The 24,413-nt window shown below is 45.4% G+C and overlaps 1 protein-coding gene across 1 annotated transcript in view; it reads right to left on the bottom strand.

Annotated features, from left to right (window-relative positions):
* Positions 1 to 24,413, bottom strand: part of ephb6 (eph receptor B6) — a gene marked incomplete at its 5' end in the record, with an annotated part of 28,979 nt that overhangs the window by 1,791 nt on the left and 2,775 nt on the right. Inside the window, 17 exons of the mRNA XM_062565642.1 lie at positions 171 to 329; positions 453 to 637; positions 1,240 to 1,389; positions 1,491 to 1,709; positions 1,807 to 2,054; positions 2,229 to 2,345; positions 2,615 to 2,670; positions 2,765 to 2,879; positions 3,377 to 3,539; positions 3,629 to 3,753; positions 4,043 to 4,124; positions 4,620 to 4,891; positions 5,171 to 5,326; positions 13,316 to 13,611; positions 13,691 to 13,860; positions 15,288 to 15,560; positions 19,697 to 19,761. Of these exons, the coding sequence (XP_062421626.1) occupies positions 171 to 329; positions 453 to 637; positions 1,240 to 1,389; positions 1,491 to 1,709; positions 1,807 to 2,054; positions 2,229 to 2,345; positions 2,615 to 2,670; positions 2,765 to 2,879; positions 3,377 to 3,539; positions 3,629 to 3,753; positions 4,043 to 4,124; positions 4,620 to 4,891; positions 5,171 to 5,326; positions 13,316 to 13,611; positions 13,691 to 13,860; positions 15,288 to 15,560; positions 19,697 to 19,761 (2,851 nt within the window). The remainder of the gene's footprint in view (positions 1 to 170; positions 330 to 452; positions 638 to 1,239; positions 1,390 to 1,490; positions 1,710 to 1,806; positions 2,055 to 2,228; positions 2,346 to 2,614; positions 2,671 to 2,764; positions 2,880 to 3,376; positions 3,540 to 3,628; positions 3,754 to 4,042; positions 4,125 to 4,619; positions 4,892 to 5,170; positions 5,327 to 13,315; positions 13,612 to 13,690; positions 13,861 to 15,287; positions 15,561 to 19,696; positions 19,762 to 24,413) is intronic.

Genomic DNA, 24,413 nt, shown 5'->3' on the forward strand with positions numbered 1-24,413 from the left:
CTCCTCCTCAATTTGTCAAAGTACACTTGAGTGTCAATTGTTGAGCATGAAAGTTCCTTCTTGACCTTGGAAATGGTGGTAACATACAAAAAAATATATTTTCAACAATAAATACAGCCATCAGTCCTCTTCCTTAAGTGACCGTCTGTGTAATACACATCCACACTTACTCCATGCTGAGCATGCTGACTCTGTCCAAAGTGTCCAGGTGTGCCTGATCAAACTCGTCCTGATACCTCTCCATCCTCAAAGCCTTCAGCCAATCACTGACTGTTGCCACAGCCGTTAGGTCTGTGGGCGTGGGGCTGAGCAGTGGCTGAGAGCAGCTCCTGCAAAGGGGGAGAATGTCAATAAAGAGGGAATAACAGTGATAAGTAACGCAGATTGCTCATCACCGGATGCCTCGGGGACATATTTCGCTCAAAGCCATCGCCGCGGGGCTGCTGCCTCACCGAGTCGGCTCCACCTTGAGGGAGGCGGGGTGCCTGATGAGCCGATCCAAGGAGGAGAGGAGCGAGTCGAAGCCCGGCCGGTCCCCGCGATCATTCTGCCAGCACTGAAGCATCAGAGAGTGGAGGGCAGAGGGGCAGTTGTGGGGGGCCGGGAGACGATATTGGTCTGCAACCGCCTTCATCACCTGCAAAGAGAGGCGAGTGAGACACTGCAGACATGAGGAGGGCAGATGGAGTGAGGAGACTTGTGTAATGGCCTTGCATAAAAGGTCACAGACCACTAAGGGTTTGTAAAGAGTGACTAAGAGAAAATTATGCAAATTCAAACTGCTTGGCATTTAGTCGCCACTCAAATAAGTGTATTTAATCAAAATGGGGAAGGTGGTGGAGCAAAAAGTGCTTTAAAAATACAGCTTTTATGCACTAGTATTATAGTAATATGTCAAGCCAACAAGCAGCATTACGTGTTTTTTACATGTTTTTTGTGTATGACTTTGTACTTTATAATTGTCTGATTAGCTTCCATTTTGACATTCATTTGACAATGAATCCACACAAATCTTCATTTTGTAGTTTAGTACTTAGTTTCATTTTGACTCAGAAATCTGGATCAAAGCAAATAATGGATGTTGCGGCTGTTGTTTGGTGCCACCATGGCCCCTCGTGACATTTAACGTTATTACACTACGCCAGTTAAACTTGCACTTAAGCACACGATTTGAGTGGATTCCCATCACTAATTGATGAGGACATCCTCTGCTCGGGCAGCTTTCTCCTACACACTCACTTCCTGATTGCTCATGTCCCAGTATGGACGCTCTCCATAAGACATCACTTCCCACATAAGTATGCCGAAGCTCCAGGCGTCGCTCGCCGAGCTGAACTTGCGATGCTGAAAGGCTTCTGGTGCGGTCCACCTCACAGGAATCTTGCTGCCCTGATGGAGAACGAAGGCACACAGGGAAATGTGTTAAAACCATGTTGCACTGGAAGCACAGATCAGAAGCATTGAAATCCATTCGCTCCTCCAAAGCGTACCAACGAGGCAGTGTATGTCGGGATGTTGTGGTCCAAGCCCCTCATGAGCCGGGACAGGCCAAAGTCAGACACTTTACAGACCAGGTTGGAGTTGACCAGCACGTTCCTCGCTGCCAGGTCCCGGTGGACAAAGTTTCTCTCAGAGAGGTAACGCATCCCTGCACCGACTCCTCTGAGCATCCCGATGAGCTGCAGGACGCTGAACTGGCCCTCGTTCTCCTGAAAACGGCGTGGGAGATGATGAGAGAGATGTTTCGGTGGACTGCGATCGACACGCCGCAGTGACCAGCAACAGGGTGGTGTGACGCTGTCTCACCCGGAGGAAGGCGTCCAGAGGCCCGTTCTCCATGAACTCAGTGATGATCCTCTCTGGGGCGGTGTGAGTGATCACACCCTCCAGCTTCAGTACGTTGGGGTGGTCAAACTGTCCCATGACCCCTGCTTCACTGAGGAACAAGCCCCTCTCCCTGTCGGACGCCCCCCAGCGAATAGACTTCACCGCCACCAGCAGCTCCCTGCGACCCATCGGACGGTAGCGGCCCCGAGAAACCTCGCCAAACTGGGCTGGGGTGGAGAGAATTAAACGACATTACATGTCATTTAGCTGACGAATTTCGATAAGTGCATTTCAAATATAAGGATACAAACTCAGAAGAACAAGAAATATGAAAGTGGAATTTCATCAAAATTACAATGCGTTGATAATTCTAACGGATTGAAAGCGAGAATCATGCCTACCTGCACCGATCACCTCCTCGATCTTCAGATGAGTGGGATCTATTTCACGGGCAAACTCCTTGACGGCCTCACTGGGGTCATCATAAGTGGATGGGTCCACGTAATACTTGACCCCACCTTTATTATCAAGATTTATTCATATGATACAAAGTTGGGCCGAAAATATTTTGATCCTTTTGTTGTTTGTTTTAACATATATTTGTAAAAAGGGATGTCAAGCAAACAAAAAAACTAAAAAGTAATTGAAATGAGACTGATCGAATCAAACCTCCAATTGTATAAAATATTGTCCTAATAGGTGAAACTTTGTACAAAGCAAAAACTAAATCAGAAAAAATCCTTTCAACTAAACTAAATTGTATGAAATCAAATGTGCAAATGCTCACCTCGGTTGCTGATGTACCTCTGGAGTCTGTCGCTGTACGGACTTTCTCTCCTCTTCCTGCCATGTAAAAAACAAACAAAATGTGTGTGAGATTAAGAAAGAGACATGCCTATGGATATAAAACACGCCCGATCAGGTGTCAATAACCTACCTGCGAAATACCACCACAACCACAATCGCCGCCACCACCAGCAGAAATGCTGCTCCGCCCATTACTGAGCCGACCAGCAGAGGAAGCCGGTTCTGGATCTGATGGGAATGTTCCTCTGTGGGAGAGAAAGGGAGGAAACCATCATCAGTTGATGTGTCATTGAGTCGTTGCAATAATCCTTTCCACAGCTGGAAGCTTTTTATAAACTGCTGTGGCTGTGACTGTGACTGATCTCATTTTTTCATGTGTTTATACAACGTTTGTAGAATGTAGCCATTTTATTTTCACTTACAGTAGAATCTGAATCGAATATGTCACTCAACTAGAATAGAGAATAGACCATAGATAGAATTTTAATTGGACTTATTACAAGTTATCTCTGAGAACTTCTTGGAAAGCCATATCGATATTAAAATGATTCTGGCGATCAAAGAGGATTAAATTTAACTGAGTTTATTTTTTAGTTAAAAAGATGGTCAATTTTACAGAGCATCATGGGAAAAGAAGGACGCTGTCCTGATATTTCATCTTACTTTAATGCCTTCATGTGCACATTATTGAGGCCTCCCACACCTAATCGGATCAATCCCAGCTGACTGAAATGAGTCGTACCCAGAGGCAGCGTGGTGAAGTAGACGGTGCTGCTGTAGGGGCCGTAGCCCCGTTCATTGCGAGCTCTGATCTGGAAGGCGTAGATGGAGCCGGGGATCAGAGAGTTGATGGTCACCGTGTTGGTCTCACTGTACACACTCGCTGCACCGTCCACATCTGAACCCTGAGGGACAAACGGGGAGGGACGTTTTTTGGGGGGACCGTTGCTGTGAGTCAGTTCGGCTACTTGTGTATAGTTCAGGACTAAAGTACCTTGTCATAGTATCTAAGCTGGTACTCCAGGATGTCTCCATTGGGCCTGTCCGGCTGAGGCCACGAGAGAGTGATGGAGTCTGGTGCTCGGCTCAGCTGGTGCATCATGGGAACTGTGCTGGGAACTGTGGGGGGGGAACAGATGACTGACGTTTGAGCAATTAAGTTTCCCCTCAGGGACGTGACGATCGATCATTCAACCCCATCATCCCACGACAATGTAACAGTTGTGTTGAAGTGACGGGGACCACAAGGGGGCGATGTTAAAGAACGGGACAACACACCACGCAGCATCTACTGTAGTTCCAGCGCCAGTTCACTGAACTCTACGGCAATCCTTTTCATTAAATCACTTCGATCTAATAGTAGACCTGAGACCTTTTTTTCTTCTCATCCTCTCTGTCCAGCGCTCACCTGACTGGCTCGTTGTGAAATTGATGCTTGTGTATCGAGCTGGAAAAGGACTCAAAGCTGACACCTCATTCATGGCTTGCACCTGTCAGTGAGAAGAACACACAGACGTGGCTTACAAAGCCTTCTCCCCCTTTGTTTTTATGACAAGCTTGTTTGACAAACAAAGCCTCACACATGCAGCTGTGTTGGCCAGGAAACACCAGTAGATGGGAAATATCCACCATTTTTTAATAAGAAATAAGCTATGATTTAGTTGTATGTAGTATGAAATAAATATTACTGTGCATTCAGAGCTTATGGAATAATGAGGCTCAGAGGACTTTCCTCACCGGCGGCTCCAGGAAATGTTACAGCAAATATGGAGTCGTCCAGGGGGACTCAAAAAGAAGATTGCTCCGCAAGGACAGAGTTTTTCCTCATTTCATTTCAATGAAAGGGCGCCTTTCACGGTGTTAAGGAACCTTGAACCATTTACAAAATGTTCTCAAAAAAGGCCTCTGAAGGGCCCATTTCAAAGGTCATTACTGTAAAACCGAACTCCTGGCCTACAAGGTGATGCCAGGTTAACACACGGTACCTGTATGAGATATGTGACTCTGGTCAGCAGATTGTTGAGGGTGACCGTGGTTTGTTTCAGGTTGGTCTGGGCGGGGCTGAAGGTGACGCCCTCTCCGCACCAGGAGCACGCCGCCGGGTTCGTGAAGGTGGCCGAGGGGCAGATGCGACACACAACTCCGTACCAAACTTCACTGCGGCCTCCCATGTCCACCGGAGGACGCCACCTTAAGGACACCCCACCGTCGGCGCTCTCGTACTCCCAGGACGGAGAGACCGGAGCAGATGGAGGAGCTGGGCACAAGACAGAGGGGACGGGAGGAGGTTCGACAGCCCGCTTCGTGGCAAAGACATGTGATCAAGTCAAGTAAAACAAAGTCTGCGTCCTGACACAATGGTAGTGAGCAGAGAAACGAAATACTTAGCAGTCTTCCTTTATGTTACAATAAAAGTAATGCATGATTTGCTGCATGCCAGTTCTCACAGTCTGAGTAGACAAGGACGAGGACAAAAGAGAGCGCTGGAGCGCATCTCACGGCGGCCAGCATCAACAAACAAAGCGACAAAGCTCACTTGTGCAGTCAGAGGAGTTGGCGTCGTTGGCTGCTCGGTAAAATGCGCTGCGGCATTCGCACACACTCGACCCCTCTTGGCCGGTTCTGCTGTTGGATGGACACAAGGCGCAGGGCATGGAGCCCGCCTCGGACTTGAAGTAGCCCACCGGACAAGCTGCAGAGGGGGGGGGACCCGCAGGGACACAACAGGGTTTGAGTATCATTCTCGGGATTCAATCCAATAAATGTAGTGCTCCTTTTGAGGGGCCTTTCGCACAAAATGTCAGCCCTGTTGGTCTCTGGAAGCAGCAGCGCCGGGACTCATTTCCAACGACGTGTTCGGTGCCAGGATGTATTTTCATAGCGTCGAGCCAAGTGTTTGCTGCACCCAGCCGAGGAGTGCGAACCGCAGAGTTATTCCCGTCCAGGACTCCAAATACTTTGGGCTTATCATTAACAAAAGACCAAAAGACTAATGAACCAAATAGTTTCCAAATCTTTGATTGAATGTTCCAGTAAACGTAAAAAACACCTATTTTGACCTCACGAGAACCACATGAACCTTTCAAATCTCAAGTACCACAAAGTATTTTTGAGTAAAGCATAAATTTCATCGTGGTTTGTGGTTGGGTCATTGAGTCAAAAGTTCATTTAGAACAACATAGTTTGTTCTTGGTTTTGTATAAAGCAGTCATTTACAGAGCAAGTGGCTTGCGTTAGCTGACAGCAGCAAAACCACCAGTCGACACATTTAAATTCAAATTGACCTGTAACATAGTTTTTCAAGTCGCTTTCTTGCACTGACTGACCTGAGAGGAGTCGTATAGCTCTCGTGTTGTTGCAGTAAATACTGAAAACAGCGAGCCAAGCCACAATGTGAAGATTGTGTGCGAGTTAAACAAATGAGTTACAACCTGTTAATACGTTTTGGAGATTAGAGGCCCTAGTAGTCAGTTGATTTTATTAAATTTGGATAGAGCCAGGCAAGACTTTCTGCTAAGCCACGCTGACCAGCTGGTGGCTTTTAGGCCTTACATTTTAAAAAACACATTAAATCCTCTCAACTAATGCTCCACCAGAAACCAAAGAGGCATTTCCCTAAAAATGTCAAACTATTCTTGTAAGATCTGGCTGGATTTTGTCAACCTGTGAAGGAACATTTTAATATAAAATAGATTTTCTGCCAAATCCCACAATAGTCAAAAAATCTGTTCCTGTTATAAGGAATTGTATGATGATCCCCGAAGTGATGTAATCCATTAAATCTATTGAAGTTCAAAGCATGCATTTCTCCATCCCTCTCCATCTCTCTCTCTCACACACACACACACACACACACAGAAAATACCATCTGAACCCGCAGGCTGTTATCCTGAACTGATGTGTTTTACGGTGGAAAATCTGTGAAATACGGCAGTTGTTAAAGTCAAAAGCTGGACAGCTGAGCGCCGAGGTCAAGATAACACACACGCCAAGCTGCTGCACGGCGTGTGTGTGTGTGTTATGCGCCGGAGCTGAGCAGGATGATGAGAACATCGAGAGTCGCGCCTTCGGGTCGGTCTGCTGCCATTTTCACAGTGTGAACGCCCCAAAGCGGAGTCAACTGCAGGTTGCTTCGTTCCAAAAGAGCTCCCTTTGGTCTCCACCAGTGTGTTAGTGTTCACAGACACTTGATACCAGCTTTAAAGTGGGATCCTCTCATACGTTATTAAACAAAGGGATGGGTCTACGTGCTCCCGATGGTCAGCAGGAATGAACCCCTCCACTTGTTTACGTAACCTTGTCAGAAACATTCATTCAATTCGACGCACTGAAATGTGTGTGTGGACGCATGTGTGTATTCTAGCTGGTGTCTGTGGATAAGATGCTAAGACGTGAGTGCAAAGAATAAACAGATAAAAGGCTTTCTGTGTTCTCACTTGTCTCAGAGACCTGACTTTGCTTTCAAACAGATGTGAAAAAAAGAGACAAAAAGGGAGATGGAGAGAAATAAAAGGAATGTTGAGAGTTGGCGGAGGGAGACCGAACTCGAAAAGGGGAAGAAGTGAACATGGAGAAGGATGGCCCCCAGAGGGTCGTAGGACAAACAGGGGGATCATGCATGTGAGCGCCTGATGATGGGTGAAAGAAAACAAAGAAACGGAAGGAAAGAGGAGAGCGAAATATCCCACTTCCTCAATCTTTCATGTCGCGGCTGCACATTACCAGACGTGTCTCTTACGGCTCTGACACGGGACACGACTTTGCTGCACAGCCTCTTATCGGCGTTACGAGCTCCGGGGACAACTTGACCCCCCCCCATCTTCATTCACCTGATTACAGCAGCCAATGAGCATGCGAGTCCTCTGCCCTCTTGCATGATGCCTGCAGCCCCCCCCCCCCCCCCCCCATCCCCCGACGGCTAAATCCCTCCGTCTCTCTGCTGTAAAGTAGACAATTCATGGCCACCACGGCAGAGACACAGATGCCTTCGTGTCACACATCAGTACACTGTGAAAGGTAAGAAGAGGCGCCAAGAAGAGAGCAGTTACGGCCAGGGATGTTGAGTAAGTTCCACAGACACGGACAACAATAACTTTTTAACGAATCATAAAATTAACATGCACCTATATGCAATTGACTAATAGTTCCAGCCAAAAGCTATATAGCCAAAGCTTGTTTTATGTGTGGTTTGTGTTTTATATCGGATATATAATATACTGTATATTCGGATTTTGGGGGGAAAAGAACATCACTTTGAAGATGTGATCCTTAGCTGTGAGGAATATAAGTGAGCGGAAATGAATCATAATTTGCTGCTCACACACACAAATTCTGACAGTTGCTAACAACCAGTGGCGGCTGGTGATGGAAAAAGTAGGGGGGGCTGAGGGAGATTTCTGCTGTTTATTTATTACATTAACACCAAAGTAACGATTTAAAAACAAATAGCATCTAATGTAATTATTAAACTATGAATTTAGAATGTCCTTGTAGATTTCAAATATTGTTCTTTCAAAGACAAGGTCATACCAAGTCATACACATCATATTAGGAAACCAAGTCATACAAGGTGAACTTATAACTGCTGTAATTTGCGGAGTTTGAAGAAGAGATTGCACGGTTTCTTTCTCGTGTGACGCCGGCGCCATTGTCAACTCGAATCTCACTGCCGCGTGACCACACAAAACTCATGTTATTCTCCGATGGGCGCAGAGGCAAAGCGCCCATCGGAGAATTATTACTGCGCGTCACTGATTGGTTGAATTGATCATATTTAGTGACGTGTTATAGCATATCAGAGCTCCATTGGTTAGATAGTGAGGGCGCCCTTTCTCGGCGCCCCGAGCATAAAACTACCATAGACTGTAAAAAGAAAACTACACATTTATGATGTTATGCGGCACATGATGAAGCTGGCAAACAAAAAGACCCCCCCCCCCACCCCCTCTCCCTCATTCTAGTGTGAAAAACACGTACAGAAGAAAGTCATGGGTTTTTTTTTCAAACTTTTTTTTTTTTTTTTTTTTTACTTGGTAGGAGGGGCGGCGCCCCAGCGCCCATAATAGATCAGCCGCCCCTGCTAACAACTAGAGTCGAATGACTTGCAGGTGACAATGCAGCGAAATCTAAGAATCCGAATAAAAAAGGCAGCGGAACTAAGAAATATTTCATTGATTTCATGCCCAGTAAAGACAACCAAATGAGAAAAAAATAAATAAATAACAAAACAGGTAGAGCCATGAATGGATCGAGAATGACATGGAGATGGATTATTATAGAAAAGACTACATGCAAGACAAATCCTATCAAGATAATAAAAAAATATACAGTTGAACACTGAGAGTATTTAATGAGAGGAACATGGTTCGAAAAAAAGATATGAGGTGAGTAATTTGATGTTAGCATAACACTTGGGTTTGTAGACCGCTGACCCAATTTCTCTTTTTCTCTTGCTCCCTCCCTGTTTCATGCGCTCATTCCCTCTTTTGGCTCGCAGCCCTCTCTCTCTCTCTCTCTCTCTCTCTTTCTCCCTCTCTCTCTCGGACACATAAACTCACAAAATGTCAGCCAGAAACAATAGACACATAAACTGGATTATATGCTCTATAATACTTGATTTGATTTCAATATAATCTGCATATGTAAAAGCAAACAATGCTTTGATTTGATCATATACAAACAAATCTTCACAGACTATGAACTATACTGTGGCTAAAAACAGCAGGTGGGCTTTATATGAAAATAATAGAATTCTGTATCCTGTATAAATGAAAAAATACAACTAATCCGGGAGTATAATTTAGATAAATCATAAACCCTCCCCCCCTCCAAAAAATACGTGAGCAAAATGAGATTGTGTCTCACAAACTGGATTTTCAAGTTGCCATAAGCAGCACGTCTTTGTAAAGCAAACGAAAAGTGACATTTACAATTACACTAATGAGATTACACGACACAAATTGTATTAATTGTAAATGGACCTGTAATTGTCTGTATTTCAGTGGACAGATATTTTCTTTTCTCTTTTGTCCTGCTCCCAGCCAACTCAGGTTGGATGAGCAGATTATTCACCTTTTTAATTAAAAACATTACTTATTCTCACGTCTAGCAGACTCTGCAAAGATAGATTTGAGGTCAGATGCACCAAATAAGATCAGTGGTGAAAACAAGCTTAAAAAATTGTAACATAATACCACTTATAGTAAATATCCCACCCATGAAGTTTGAAGCTTTTAAATTTCTTTAAAAAGGCGGTTGCTAACAACTGGCTACATGAAACTTTACTTAACATCATCCTGGTGAAAAAGAGTCCACCTTGAGCTTAATGGTTGTGACGTGAGGTCAAGCAGCCGTGGAGAAGTTCTTTTTAGAACATTATTGTAGCTTCAAGCTACTGTTTTAAAAATCATGCAAGTGGTGTTCATTTGTGAGGATGATCTTGCTTAACAAAATGTGTACGTATAAAAGATGTGTTTGCCCACAGAGCGTACTTTCTATAATCCAAAATAAAGAATAATAATAATAAAAAAGCCTATTGTCTTAGTGTCAAAAAAAAGAGTGACGCTCTTGGGTTGGACCACAATAATGTGTAACTCCTGCAGCACTTTACAGAAAAGAAAATTTTTAAGATAACGTGAATAGACTGAGGGTGACTCTTGTTTTTGTGCTCCTCGAGCACAGTGGGAACTTGTGCTCATGACCCCAGCACTTCGGAAATCACTTTCAAAGCAATTTTGGCTTGAAAGAAAGTTTGATCTACTTGCTCTTATGATCCAACAAGCTCAGAAATGACTGATCCTGTTGCATGTGATCAGGATCAATTGTCAGCGGCTCTCGGTCCAGCCACCCGTCAATACTTGATCTCATTGATCGTTTCACTCAACTATGTTTCGCTCAAGGCTTGATCTTTATCGATAGACTGCAAAAGCACATGTCGACATGTCAACATTGATCCATCCGGATCCACTTGGCTTTTCATGGAAGGTGAAAATGATCAAGAAATGCTGAAAATGGCTTAATCTGAAAGGAAGAATGGAAAAAGTCTCACCGACGTGTGACGAGTACAAAATCCATGCTGTTTGGAAAAAAGTCAGAGGAATCAGTCATCACACTCAAAACAATGTCCCGCTCGCACTTTATTCCTCCTCCCCTGGCCAAATGTCCCTGTTTTTCAACACAAACAAGCCTGCGGATAGTTAGTGGATGTGTTTGTGCTGTTCCGGGTGACGAATCTGGACAATCTGACGTGTTGAATAATTCAGTCGGAAGCCACAGAAAATATCGACACGGGTCCAAATGAACTCAGAGCCCAGTTGATCATTCAGCGCCGATCCTCGACAGCGGCTGAACGTTTCAGAGGGAAGCAGCTCGTCTGAGGACCATGTTCTGCCTGGTTCAGCCCAACTCGGGGAAGCCGGAGCTAAAGGACTGCTTCATGTTTGGCTGAACCGGTGTAATTGTGTCTCACGCTCGGTCGTGTTTCGGCTTGTTCTCGCTGCCTCTTCGTCTCCCTTGTGTGATTCAAATGTCACAGGATGAAATCATCGCGCAGCTGCTGCCTGTCTTCTGCTTCTGTCCTTAGCATTTTTTTTTCTTCAGCAGACCGAAGATGAGTTTTTAATCCAAAAAAACAACCAGAAACCAGAAAACCGAACATATCCTACATGTCTTTGGCTGGATTCCAAGCATTTAGATCGTTTTGGTGTCATGTGTCTACTGTTCATTGAGCGAGGGGTCCACATCTGTGCATCTCTGTGATCTCATTTGAATAATATGTTACAGTCATTTAATGTAATATTTTATGATGACATGTTAAATATCAAGAGGCCAAATAGAACAAAGGAAATAAGTGAAAAATGAAGACATTGCATCCTCATTTGACTATTTGTGTGCTAAAAAATCTTTTAAGCGAAATGTATTTAGTTTAAGACGGCGGCTTGTAAGTGGAAAAATATGTCAGCTTACTTCTTAAATAAAGTCTTTTAATTCCCCTGAAAAGTGTTGATAGTGCCAGCAGACCAGCAAAAACAAAGATCGTTTCTTTGCAAACGTTCTGTGCTTCGCTCAACTCGGGCTATTATTCAATTTCCTTGATACTTATTTCCAACTAGAACAAAATTGGAACAGTTAAGAACGTTTTCTGGTGAGAACGGGGATCGGCTACTGTTAATAATTCCTCACGACTGGATTGCTAGTTAACCATCTGCCTCTTTTCCCAACATTCCCACGGAGACAGAGCGGACGACAATGCAACGCTGCCCGTCCACATCGTTAGTCAAGTGAAGTGATCAACAAAACATAATCAAATCAGAGTTGGAACAAAAAGCCGGAGCAGCTTGGGCAGCCGCGTGTTGGATCGGTCACAGACCGTCACCGGGGGCCTTTGAGCTGTGTTGAGGGGTTTGTTTGTCAGTAAATATCAATCATACGCCGACAAATGCAAGTGGCGGTCCACGAGTGCAGATGTGAGCATGAACACAGTTCACAGCTGACTAGGCAAGATTGGAGGATTAATTGTTCCGAGGGTAGTTAGACTTTTAATGGGGCCTCTGTGCAAGAGAGATTATCGCTTGTGGCCATTGGAATTCCTGGTGGGCCTTAGTTTTAGAGCTAGTTATAGATAATTTTAATCCCAGACATACGTGGAAAGCAAATATCAGCGATGCAGCGACCCCCCCTCAGCATTGCCGCCTATTCGCACAAAGATGCAATGATCCACTCTTTTGCCTTCACAACCTCAAACATTTTTCTTCTTCTCCTCAGTTCTTTGTCATTAACTTGCATCCCCCTATCTTTCACTCTCCCCCCCACCTCTCCCTGTTTTCCCTCCACTCCCCCGCTCTCCGCCTGCGGTTTCTGTCACTTGTTCACAGACGAGTGGCCTTTCCGTCGCCATGACCTAAATGTGTCACATCCCTCTCACGGTGGTTCTCTTCCTCTCCTCCTCGCCTTCCTCCTCCTGCTCTCTCCTTATATCCCTTCATGTCCGTCTGGACAGCTCTCAAATGTTGTCCTGCTTCTTCTTTTTCCCACGCATACACACTTTGAAAGGGAAAATATGTATTGACCACCTTCTCAATTGCTGGTCACTACCTCTACTATTCTACTATCCAGAAAGGTTCGAAGTAAATTACCAATTTAATAGCTTTATATTTCTGATAGTAGGCCTGTAAAACTCTATTTTACATTAAATGTTCTATATATTACAGAATACATCACTAAAAACTGACTGCATTGGTACAATATTGCCTCATCTCTTCTCTTCTCCTCTCGACCCGACCCTCCCCTCGCTCCCCCTGGTCTCCACATCAAACACAGTTGTGCATGAGAGAGACAGAAGCTCCCCTCGATATTGATCCAGACGCTTCGTATCTCGGCAAATGCCACAAAGAGAACTCACGGGATGTCAAGAGTGGCCCAAAAAAAAATTGGGTTATCAATATTATATTTTAGGTCAAAAGAGATCAAACAGAGTCACCACGTTGGGCATTTATAGGGGGGAAATCATGTGATTATAATCAGATAACCCTTTATAAAGGATCAGGAAACGGTAAACATTTAATTGACATCACTTGCTAAACTACTGGAATGCTTTATAAACCATTACAGAAGGCTTTCAGCTACTTTATAACAACAGTGAAATAAACACGACGAGGAATGGGGCTGATATTCTTGGACCTACCCAAGCAGGCGGATCCATTGAGGTTCTGCTCGTAGCCTTCATCACAGACGCATCCGCCGACAGGGACCATCCACTCCCCTTCAGTATTGCAGTGCATTCGAGGGGGCGTGCCCCCCGGGGCTTTACTGTGGGGGACACACGTCCCGCTCAGAGGCACTAAGGCGGTGGGCTCGGCCCCCGAGGGAGTGGCCGGGTAGGAGGCCAAGTGCACGCTGGTGGCCGGACAGCGGCGGTAGAAGATTGACACACCCATGAGGGAAACGCAAGCTCCGCTGTCGACGACCGCCAGCACGAAGCTGAAAGAAGGGTCACGTGTTAAAACGGGGCCCGTTTGGGAGGGATGATGTTAGTAAAGCGCGGGGGGGGGGCGATTACCCATTGCGTGTGAGTGGGCCAAAACTGCGTGTCTTGATGTTGATACGGCTGTATCTGTTGGGTTGATACTGGTGAGGTGAACTGGGCTCCACCTTTGAGAAACTCTTGTCCGCCGCGATGGTGTCGATCTTCACCCAACCCTCCCTGGTGTCCTTCTCTCCGTTGGACGGCTTGGGGGGGGGGGAAGAGCAGACCAGACAGCAGAGAGAAAGATAACTTAGTAGCCCGAGGGGGAAAAAAAACTAGATAGACTGGGGAGAATGTGTGGTTGACGGGGGCAACAAGATAATCTCAACCAAAAAGAAAATGATGGACGCTAAAATAAACTTGTTGATAAGATAAGCAAATATCCAGTGCGTCTAACTCAAGGGGACGAGTCTGCATGTCTGTCTACTCATCGTATAGCTGAGGGTTTAAGGAAGTCAAGGGTTGTTAAGGCCTCTTTAGATCAATGGGACGTAGTTGTTAGTAATACTTTACTTACACACACTGTGCAGCGTATTAAGCGGCGACCCCTATTGACTGTTAACTCCACCTAACAGCATTCTGGGTTCATCTCGCTCTCTGGTGCTTATTATATCACATTGAAGAACATATAGAGAAAGAGAGGCCGTACAGCTGAGGACAGATTCTTCAGCAATTTTCTCTTCGGATCGACTTCACACTCGGCAAATGTATTTTGCTGAGGACCAAAAGCTCTTGAGATCTACGGGACACATTTATTAGCTGTGTTTTTCCCAGGCACGTGTACAACATGAAGCAACGCGGCGAGGAGAGTTAACATTGAGGTGTATGCAGGTCCCAGTGGGGGTTTGTGCTCAAGTCCCCGTGATGACTTGCAGCGCTGCACTGCTTCCTGACTCTTCTGTGACTCTCGTCGGATTCCTCATTAAGTCCTGATTTACATTTTTAAAAAGCATCTCAGATCCTTTAGGAGAAATGCTTCCATTCATGCTGCGACTGCGCACGTAGCTAAGGCGTTCATTCAGATGAGTAGCTCAAAACACGACTAAATGCATAAATAAATAAAACACAGTCAGTGTGAGTCACTTAAAGAAATGCCTCGTTGACAACACACAAGGTCTCAGGCAGCCTCCTGCAACAAATGTAAAACGGTCACATTTGTAAACTTTATGCCTTCGAGATGTAATTAGTGGGATTGAAGTGACATTTCTGCAGTGGCACATTTGAGCATTTTGTGAGCCACAGACTTCAACAAGTATGTGCTTCACACCGTGTTTCATTGTCAACAGCTTTTCTCCACGAGCCCAACCAAAATCAGGAGAGTTATACAATGACTCCTCGTCGTGATATGATGGGAGGTTTCGCAGCTTTGGAGTCACACGAGCACAACATCAATAGAAATTGCATTTTATGATTCATGGTGTATGATTCTTTCTGGTGAACGTGCAATAATGCCGATTCCAACTGAGTGAAAAAAAAGCTAGTAAAATAGATAGAGGCATGTTTTCTTTCATGCCGACTAACTCTTTGGTCTGGTAATGTGTTAGATAAATAATGTAATTAATATGAATGTGTAAAAGGATATTTTATACGTAAAAATATGCAAATACACAAATATGCTTTTTAGGCTCACCTCAGCAGCCCAAGTCCTCTCCAGCTCTCTCTGGGAGTCGGCCTGCTTGTAGAAGAGCGTGAGCGTCTCTCGGCAGGTGGGTGACGGCGATCGGAGGCTGGCGCAGTCACGCACGGAGAAACGCAGCGTGACAAACACCCGCGGAGCCGAGTGGCGGTACAGGAAGGGCGTAGCCAACCAGTTGTCTTGAACACGGGGGTTTTGGTTGACGTTACAGACCTCGAAGGTTCGTATGAGCTTCCCCCGGTCGTCCAGGACGCTGACCTCATCCCACTGGGAGACACAGAGACAATATTGTGAGCTTGTAACTCTGCAAAAGAGAAACATGATCTTTAGCAGGGAGCTCTAGAATAAGCCTGTGTAAACTCTTGGAAGCCTGCTGTGTTTGAGGTCTGTCCACAGCTGAGAGTTGTCCTCTCCAAAGATACATCTCACAGGGTCAATATTGAACACGTAGCTGGTGTTGCTGACCACTGGGTCCTGTCCTTTACTAAAATGACAGCCTGTTCTTTGACATCTTTAGGGATGCATCGTAAAAAAGTTGAATATGTAAGTGAAAAACTGTTCTTTTCCTAGTAGGTTGTGTCCCAGACGTTGCTATGTAAAATGACGCAAACAATGATGATAAAACCAGTAGTTCATTTGTTACACACTTATATATTCATGTATTTTAATGACAATAAGTTAGTTTCATAATGTGACAGTTGGTTAGTTAACTCTTTCACTGGTTTGGTTTTGGATGTCTATCACTGTTCACATGTGACAGGTGGCAGTCGGACTTGTGGCAGCTGTTGTGTCATAAAACGAGCAGATTTTGTCATATTTTAGGGAATATGAAAATTCGAGGAAGTGATTTTTGTAGTGTCATGGAGATAGAAACGAGCCGCGCAGAGACACTGTGTCAGCTGAGTGAAAATGTAAATGTAGGCGATGGGTTTAGTTTCAGCAATTATACAGTGCCGTTTCTCCAAGGATGGAAAAAGGCTCTGTGTTAAGCCTGTGTCGCCCCAAGTGACAAGCAGCGCCTTTTCTGTTGTAACACAGAGGAATTATGCATTAGGCCTCATCATCAGTATTCTCCATGCAACAAAGGCAGTGGACAAAAGGTCCTGACACCCCCTATCAGGGGGCATTTCTGTGTGTTAGTGTCTCTCTCCATGCTCACGTCTCATCCCGTGTGTGCTTCTGACAGGCCGTTTGAACAGAAAAAAATTCGTAGCATCACACATGAGAGAGGGCATTTATATCTGGTCCAATTGTAATACTGATAAGATCAGTGGGCAGATAGTGAGCGTCTGGGGGAGCTGTCAGTCTAATGGAGTGAAAGGAGAGTTTTCTCTCTCCCGGCCTCACTCCCTGTCAGCCGTGGGGATGAGGGGAACCGGGTGGATGGGACAACCCGGCAGCACATGGTGGGATGAAGGGATACAGATGGGGATCAGTGGGGTGAGAAAAGTGTGTGAGTACTAAAGCGAGTGTACTTGTGCTGCAGCTAAAGCCTGGCCATGTGGCAAAAAGGCCTTGACCTTCAGGTAGCGAGAGCAGCTGCTGGTATCTAAGCAATATTGCGAGCAGTTTGCCTCTGTACCATGGCAAAAAAAAACACAGTTTTCATTTGTTTTCTGACCCCGAACCCCCCCAATTCCTCCCCTCCTTCCCTCCCTTATGAAGAAAATGAAAAGGGGGGGGCAGATTGGGGAGGAGGGGTGGATGAAGCGTTGCAAAGGACAAAAAAAAATAGGGACGACTCATCGATGGGATTTAATTTGAACCGAAATGACAGAGAGCCACGCAATCTCTGCAATGACAACAGAGCACTGGGAGGGGCAAGGCCTCGGACACACACACACACACATGCACACCCACACACAGAGGAAGGCACACATGTATACACCCAAAGACATATGCATGTGCACACACACAAAGCAAACACACAACGGGGGCATAGTTTGTGGAACGTGGGGAGGGAGAAAAGACTATAGTAAGAAGTCGAGAGTGATTGTTTGAGACTGAGGGGAAATAAGCGGGAGAGCGGAGATTGAGTGGGGGGGGGTGGGGATGAAAGGAAGGAGATGAAGAAGAGACTCAGTGCTCTGGGACTGTGAAGGGCAACGGGAAGAAAGATTTAAAGAGGGAGAGAGAGGCAGAGACAAAGAAGCCGAGAGCCTCCCTGACGGAACCTCGAGAAGAAAAAAAAAGAAAGACGGCAAGAAAAAGCAGGAAGAGAGAGAGCAGAAAAAAAGGATATGCAGAGAGCCTCAAGCAAAAGAAAAGATGAGATGGGAAAAAAAGAGAGGAAAGGGTTAAAAAAAGAACACACACACACACACACACACGCACACACACATACATACACCACCTCCCCTCTTCTCCACCCTCCCCCCCTCTCTGGGTCTGTCTTTCCACTTCTCTCAGCTTGATGCCCCAGGTCAAATAACCATATCTCCATCTCAGAACCACTTCTCATCCAGGGACCATAGAAAAAAAAAACTAATGCAAATGCTTGTCTTGCTCATGCACACATACACACACACACGCAAACTAACCCTCCCGCCCCCGCCCCCACCGTCCCACACACGCACACGGATGGTCTCCTATTAGCAGCTGCCATCATGGTTCACAAATTCCAAACACACGCAGGGTCGTAATAAATCAAACATCATGTACAATTATGGGGGCCAGACTGGGTCGATAATGACAGCGCGTACAGTTAAACTTTAGTGCAAGTGAGATAAAAGGCTCCATGGGAGTGCGTGTGCTCGCCAGATGTTGTTTTCAGACTACCGTATTTTCTTGCAGGACAGTTTTTAGCTGCCAACATGTGATATTCTGCTGGTCGCTGATCGTAGTTGTCGGCTCGCCTTGTTAGCGTGCGTTAATGCATACATCGGCTTGCTCATATTGACCATGAATGGCCCGAGGTTAAGCATAATATAAGGCAGAGGAATATCCTCAACAGAAACCAGTAAAGGTTCAGCGCTCCAGTTTCTCACATCCAGTTTGACTGATAATCTCAAATATGATGGCGTAGAAGAGGATGTGTGTGAGAGTAATTATGAGCCATATTAGAACTGAGCCACAATCACTCACGGATGAACAGATTTAACTGACCCGGGAGCTGACCCTAAAACAGTCACGCAAGCAGACACACACACACACACATATTTACACAGCTCAAGGCGAGGCGACAACCTTAAATAAAAAGCAGCTCAAGAATTGGCGATCTATGGTTCAATCAAGGCAATCTCATCACAGATGAAAACACACAGTTTACGGAAAAAAAAGCATTTAATCCGTGAAGGATTTCTTGAAGGCAGGTGAGGCCTTGCTCATTCTCAGGCTGTGTGCCAAACACTCCACCGATCAATGCCAAATGCCAGACATCCTGCACGGTGATAACCCCGGCCTTCACCCGTATATAAACATTTGAACTAATCTGAGGTCTAAAACTTTCTGCAAACTGCAATTCCTGTTTATTTGTATTGTCGCAATCAATGCAGCCTTGACAGATATCCCATCTGACAAAACGTAACCACCATAGTCATGGTTCATTTTGATGTGTGAATGTGTGTCTCCATCTTAAACGGACTTTTAAGAGCTTGGATGTATAAACTAAATCAACATGCCAAAATCAACAAGAAAAAAACTGACATAGTAAGCGCTAAATTGTCTCCATAATGAAGTGCAGCACCATGACCTACCTAATAAGTAGGGCTGTTCTTAGAAGAAATATTTATTTTGTAAAGTATTAGTTGTACAAATTTCTTCACAAATAGCTCAACAAAAGCACCACTGTCAATTTTGTGAGATGTTCTTCTTTTGCAAGAAGAAGAAACGACTAAAGAAATTGTAGCCTAATAATAATCACCTCAGAGTTGTGGCCCTCCTAATAAAAGAAAATGAACAAACCTCTACTGAAACTTCATCACCATCCGTTAAATGCAACCTGAATGTAATACGTCATTAATTTCAACATTGATTATTCAAGTCAAACAGTGGTGGGTCGAGCAGCTGAAATGTGACACTTTGCAGGTTTCTTTTGCTTAAATTATCTTAAACTAACCAAAGACACAACCCAAAGAAATGACATATTATGAGTACATCACACTGGGTTACAGCATTTGGTCATATGAATATCTCCCTATTTCTGACACCAGTAATTGATTAATCAGGAAAATGATCATCAGACAATGTTAGCATCTGTTACCGGCGGTTACCAAGCTTTTTTGTAAAACGACATGAAATGCATTCTTGTGGTTAATCCGTGGTTAAAGCCCTACACATAAATGTAATTATACACTTAAAACGTAACCATATGTGACATGTGCGCAACACGTTGGGCCCCCGACATGACTGTTTTATTGCCCCAACAGCTGGAGAGCACCAGGGCGAGCGAGGTCTCGGCTTACCCCTGTGTCCGGATAGGTGGTCCAGCCCAGCTCGGAGGTGGACTCTGTTGTGTCCAGCAGCATCACTGGCAGGTAAGGAAGCAGAGACAAGGACAGAGTGTGAGAACAAGACACACATGAGAAGTACACTTTTCAATTACAGGCTTTTTATTGCCCCACAGGAGGTTAGACGGAGTGAGTGCGTTCATCAGGAGACGCTCTCTCCAGCCTGGGATCACGGACCGCCGTGTTGTGTGATGCAGTAATACAGTAACGCTGAAGTGGAGACAAACTGTGCGAAGTCTTGTTTTTAAGGTTAACGGTCTTTTAACCTTTTACCGGCACCGGGTTCATTTTTTCCCCCGTGCAATAAATCCAGGGAATGCTCCAGCTGTGTGCATCTGTCAGACCTAATAACGGCTTCTGAGTGACGACGCAGTTTGGCACCGTGTTCTGGTGTTTAAAAAATGTATGATTGACCTGATGGGGCACCGTGATTAAAGGTCACATTTTTCAAACTTTAAAAGGCCATAACAGTTGCTGTCACCTTTGTTTGAAACTAGCTAGCAGATGTTTCTCGTGGCTCACGATGTTTCGGGTTTTAACAGAAATTTGCTCATTTCCAGTGATTTAGAGCTAAAGCACAAGAGAATAGATTTTCCTATTGGAGGGTATTTTCCCATAATTTGCTTTTAGGTTTAAGTGCTTTAAAAAGCAACCTGGCGAGAAGATCACACAAACACTCACACACACACACACACCGGGTGACTTTAACGCTGAGTGCTGCATGCTGACACATGGCAGCTTCCCACACAAAAACAAAGCCCTTGAATTTTCTATTAATATTCCAGAACCGTGGTGGCTGCTGTTCCTGTAGTCTGGCAAAGTGTGCGATCGGTCCCCTGGTGAGGCCGAGCCGCCGATTGAACGCAGGCCAACGTTTTTTCGCACGCAGGCGTGACAAAAAAAAACATCCGACTGCAGGTTTTCGATGCTCGCACGGATGCAACCAATCGAAAGAATTCATCGAGCACTGATCACGTGAAGCGCTGTGGACACACGCACGTGGAGATCTGAGGAAGGCCACCCGCCATCCGCACTCTCTTTACGAAGACATATTTCTTCTCATTGTTGTCGTATCATTTTCGTGCTATTGTTTCCAACAGAGAAGAAGGATGCTTCATCTCTTTCTGTGCAAAGCGGACCAACAGCGACAGAAAAGCATTAACTACATGATCATCACACACACACACACACACAGGTAGCGCAGTGAGTCACTTAGACGGATCTGTTTCGTATTTCTCAGCTGAGCACACTGTACACTCACACTGTATCCCTCTGTATCAGGTACCTGAAATCCTTTGTGGCTTATGACATGAGTTTACCCCCCCCACCTCTCTCTCCTTTAACTGTGCTGTAAACCGATTTGTTATAAAGGATTATACTCGCAGATGGAGACCTTGCAAATCTGTGTTCCAATCCTCCATTTCCCTTTTCCTTTTTTCCATTTCACCACCCCCCTCCCTGCCAGTCCGTCGATCGGTCTTCACCCACCAGCTTCTCCTGATGTCAATCTTTTTTTTCTAAATTCACACAAATTGTGCCAAGAAAAGTGCACAAATGGGCTGAGTCAGGTAAGGATGCTGCCACGGGCATCGCTATGAATAGTTTATGATTTTTAGTGGTGTTAGTTTGACTAGACATTTCGGCGGCTGGATTTTTAGAGTCAATCCGGATAAAATGTAGCAACTGGGAGAAAACTGAATCCTTAAACCAGGATGCCTAAATGATTTAACGAGAATGGTGATCACCATCATTCCTGCTTTATTTGATATTTCTAGATATGTCTGTTGCACTTGGTTGCCAGTTTGTGAGGTAAACCTAGACTAATGCAGTCTAATACAACATTCCCAATGAGAGGGCTGATGATTCTACTTCATATTGGAGAATATAGTTTTGGGTGAGTTTCATGGCTTTGCGCGAGGGAGCGTTTCTAATTCTCATTGATATCAATGATGTGTAGTAATAAACACCCGTCCGTGTGTGTGATGACACAGAAATAGCTTCTTGCTTTCCAAGCTCTCGGCCTCTTGACATTAATGATCTTTCATTTTTACAAATACTACATTACTTTTATTTCTACGAACACATTATTCATAGCGCACACTCATACATGATGCATTCTGACCTCATTAAGCTCAATCCTATTTATATCAGATGAGGACACACACCCACACACACACAGAAACGTGTCATTCCAAATTCAATTAACCCTGAGCTTTGGGCCAGAGTCATGCATAAATAACACATGGCAAACTATTTTAAATGAATATTTATGCCTTCACTGTTTAGCTTCTTGTCGTGGGGCCCCGGGGAGCCCCGGGTGCTCACGCCGTCGTCCCGACAAGTCTGACCTGCACACCAGGATTACATGAAGCTTCCTGCGTGTCTCATTGCGTGACATTAGTATGTTGAATAATTCACCTGTACATCCTAAGATAAGCGCTGAGTGCTGTGTTACACACACCTCTCAAGGATTAGCTCCATCTGAGGCATTGTGAGTTTGTGTGTGTGTTCAACAAAGTTGAACAAAAGAGTGGGACATTTGCTAGCAGGTCCCCTCGGCAGTAAAAGCCCCTTTATTTAACTCTAAGAGAACATGCGCCACAGCATCTCAGGTTATTTGGTCCATCCGAGGGGGCCGAGACACTCAAAGTTTGTCGCTGACAGTTTGGAGAAACGCTGAGTCTGCAATCCGGACCTGAGTGCTGCGTTAATGCACGCCGTGTCTCACGTCTCCCTGCTCCACTCTGGTCTTTTATTCACTCCACCATACCTTTTGGCCTTTCTCTACCTCCATCTTGTCCCTTGTCCCTTTCTCCCCCCCCCCCCCCCCCCCCCCCCCCACCTCGTTCCATGTGTGTGTATTATTCATCTAAAAAGTGACAGTGCGGCAGGCATCTTTATACGTAATAAGGAGATACGCTGTGCTCCATTATTGATGCCGGATCTGCGGTTGTGTTTCAGAATGCTTTGATACTTCCTCAGAAAGAGAAAAAGTGGAGACAAAAGAACGAAAAGGGCAGGCTGATGAGACAGGAATGAGAGGAGGACGAGGAGAGGATTGTGGTCATGAATTTCAATGTGCTTTTTTCCTGCTTTGCCCCCCACCCCCCCCCCCCCCCCTCTCTTTTCCGTGGGTGTAAACGCTGTGTTTTTTTTCTATTGTGCAGAGGTGTCCTGCATCAGTCCCTGACCGTCCCTCCTGCCGCTGGAGTGTTCACTTCAGCTAAGTGACCCTCTCACCGTCCATCTCTCGTTGGCCAACTCTTTGCCTCCCTGTGTGGTCATGCGTGCATCGACACTCTCCAGCGCCCGCTGTAGTGCTGTTGTTCGCGTCTCGCCTCTCCGGCGGCTGGATGTGTGCTACATCACCACACACTTTGGAGGCAATGGAGCGCCGCGGAAAATCGGCGAAAGAGTTTCAGTGTAAATATTAACACAGGTTTTCGAAGGGGTGTGAGCGTGTGAAATACCTCAACACCAAAGCAAATGCACCTGCAGAGTGTTTCACAAAGTCACTGAGCTCACGGGCTGCAGGAACACGCACACACGTCTCCATCGGAAATTCCCACAACGGCTGCGAGCGACCTCGGCGGCGGTCAGATCGCGTTTTGTCTTTGGTCCACTCATCCGCCCATCTCCGCCCATGCTTTGAATGCTCCAGATGCTCCCGCCCACAGACAGCCAGTGAAGGGCAAGGCCTACGCCGAACCATCATTATAAAACAACCGCAGCGAGAGAGAGAGTGATACGCCAAGACAGAGAGGGAGCAGGAGGGTGGATTGTGGGGGAGAGAGGGGGATTAACGTGATTCCAGAAATAAGCATGCACACGTCAAAGGGAGTTAACAAAACTTCTCTGCCATTGCTGAATGAACGTGCAGCTGCAACAAACAGCAGTTACGCCAGGTTAGATGACGGAGCACTCTCTGGTGCTCGGTCACAAGACGTTTGCAGATCTGAGACTGTTAGGGTCAACATCTGCTGGAACTACATCCTAATGCAATAGTTTGGCGGAGGGATTTCATTTTAAGAGAGTTTTGACATATTGTGTATTTTAAGCCTAGGAATGTTTGCATTAGGAATGAGGCATGAGACCCAGTAAACACCGTGGAGAAATCCCCCCTGATGGTGTTACATCGGGTTTGGCTCTGCCCCTGTCTACTTCTTTGCTAGACAAGACTTTCTCCTTGGCAGAAAGTATCTTACATAAAAATGTTTCATCACCATCTTCCCCCTCAACAGCAAGTATGAAGAAGGAATGTTAATCTGAGAGGAGACTGCAGTTAACTGTCATCTGACTGTGTCGTTTCTGAACAGTAAAGCCTTCATCAATCAAACTTTGCTCTCATGCTGTTTAATCGAAACTGCCAACTTGCAAACTGCAGAGAGCAGCTCTAATGTGAAATTCAAAACGCCAGACCGCATTCTTCCTTCACCGCGGCCCATACCACACGTTCATCTTTCAATTAGATCCGGCCTCTAATTCGTCGGCCGTCCGGACAGGCATATTATGTATGACACTCTCTGCCTGACACAGTGATGGACTCAAAGCAAACGGTCCTGGCTCGCAGCCGCCCGACAGCTCCAACCTCTCGTTGCTCAAATGGCAGATATGTGATTCATTGGAGGAATTACGGAGCTCTCAGCATGCTGCAGAAAATGATGTTTCTTTC

Source organism: Pungitius pungitius, chromosome 11, assembly GCF_949316345.1.
Source record: "Pungitius pungitius chromosome 11, fPunPun2.1, whole genome shotgun sequence".
NCBI classification, from domain to species: domain Eukaryota; kingdom Metazoa; phylum Chordata; class Actinopteri; order Perciformes; family Gasterosteidae; genus Pungitius; species Pungitius pungitius.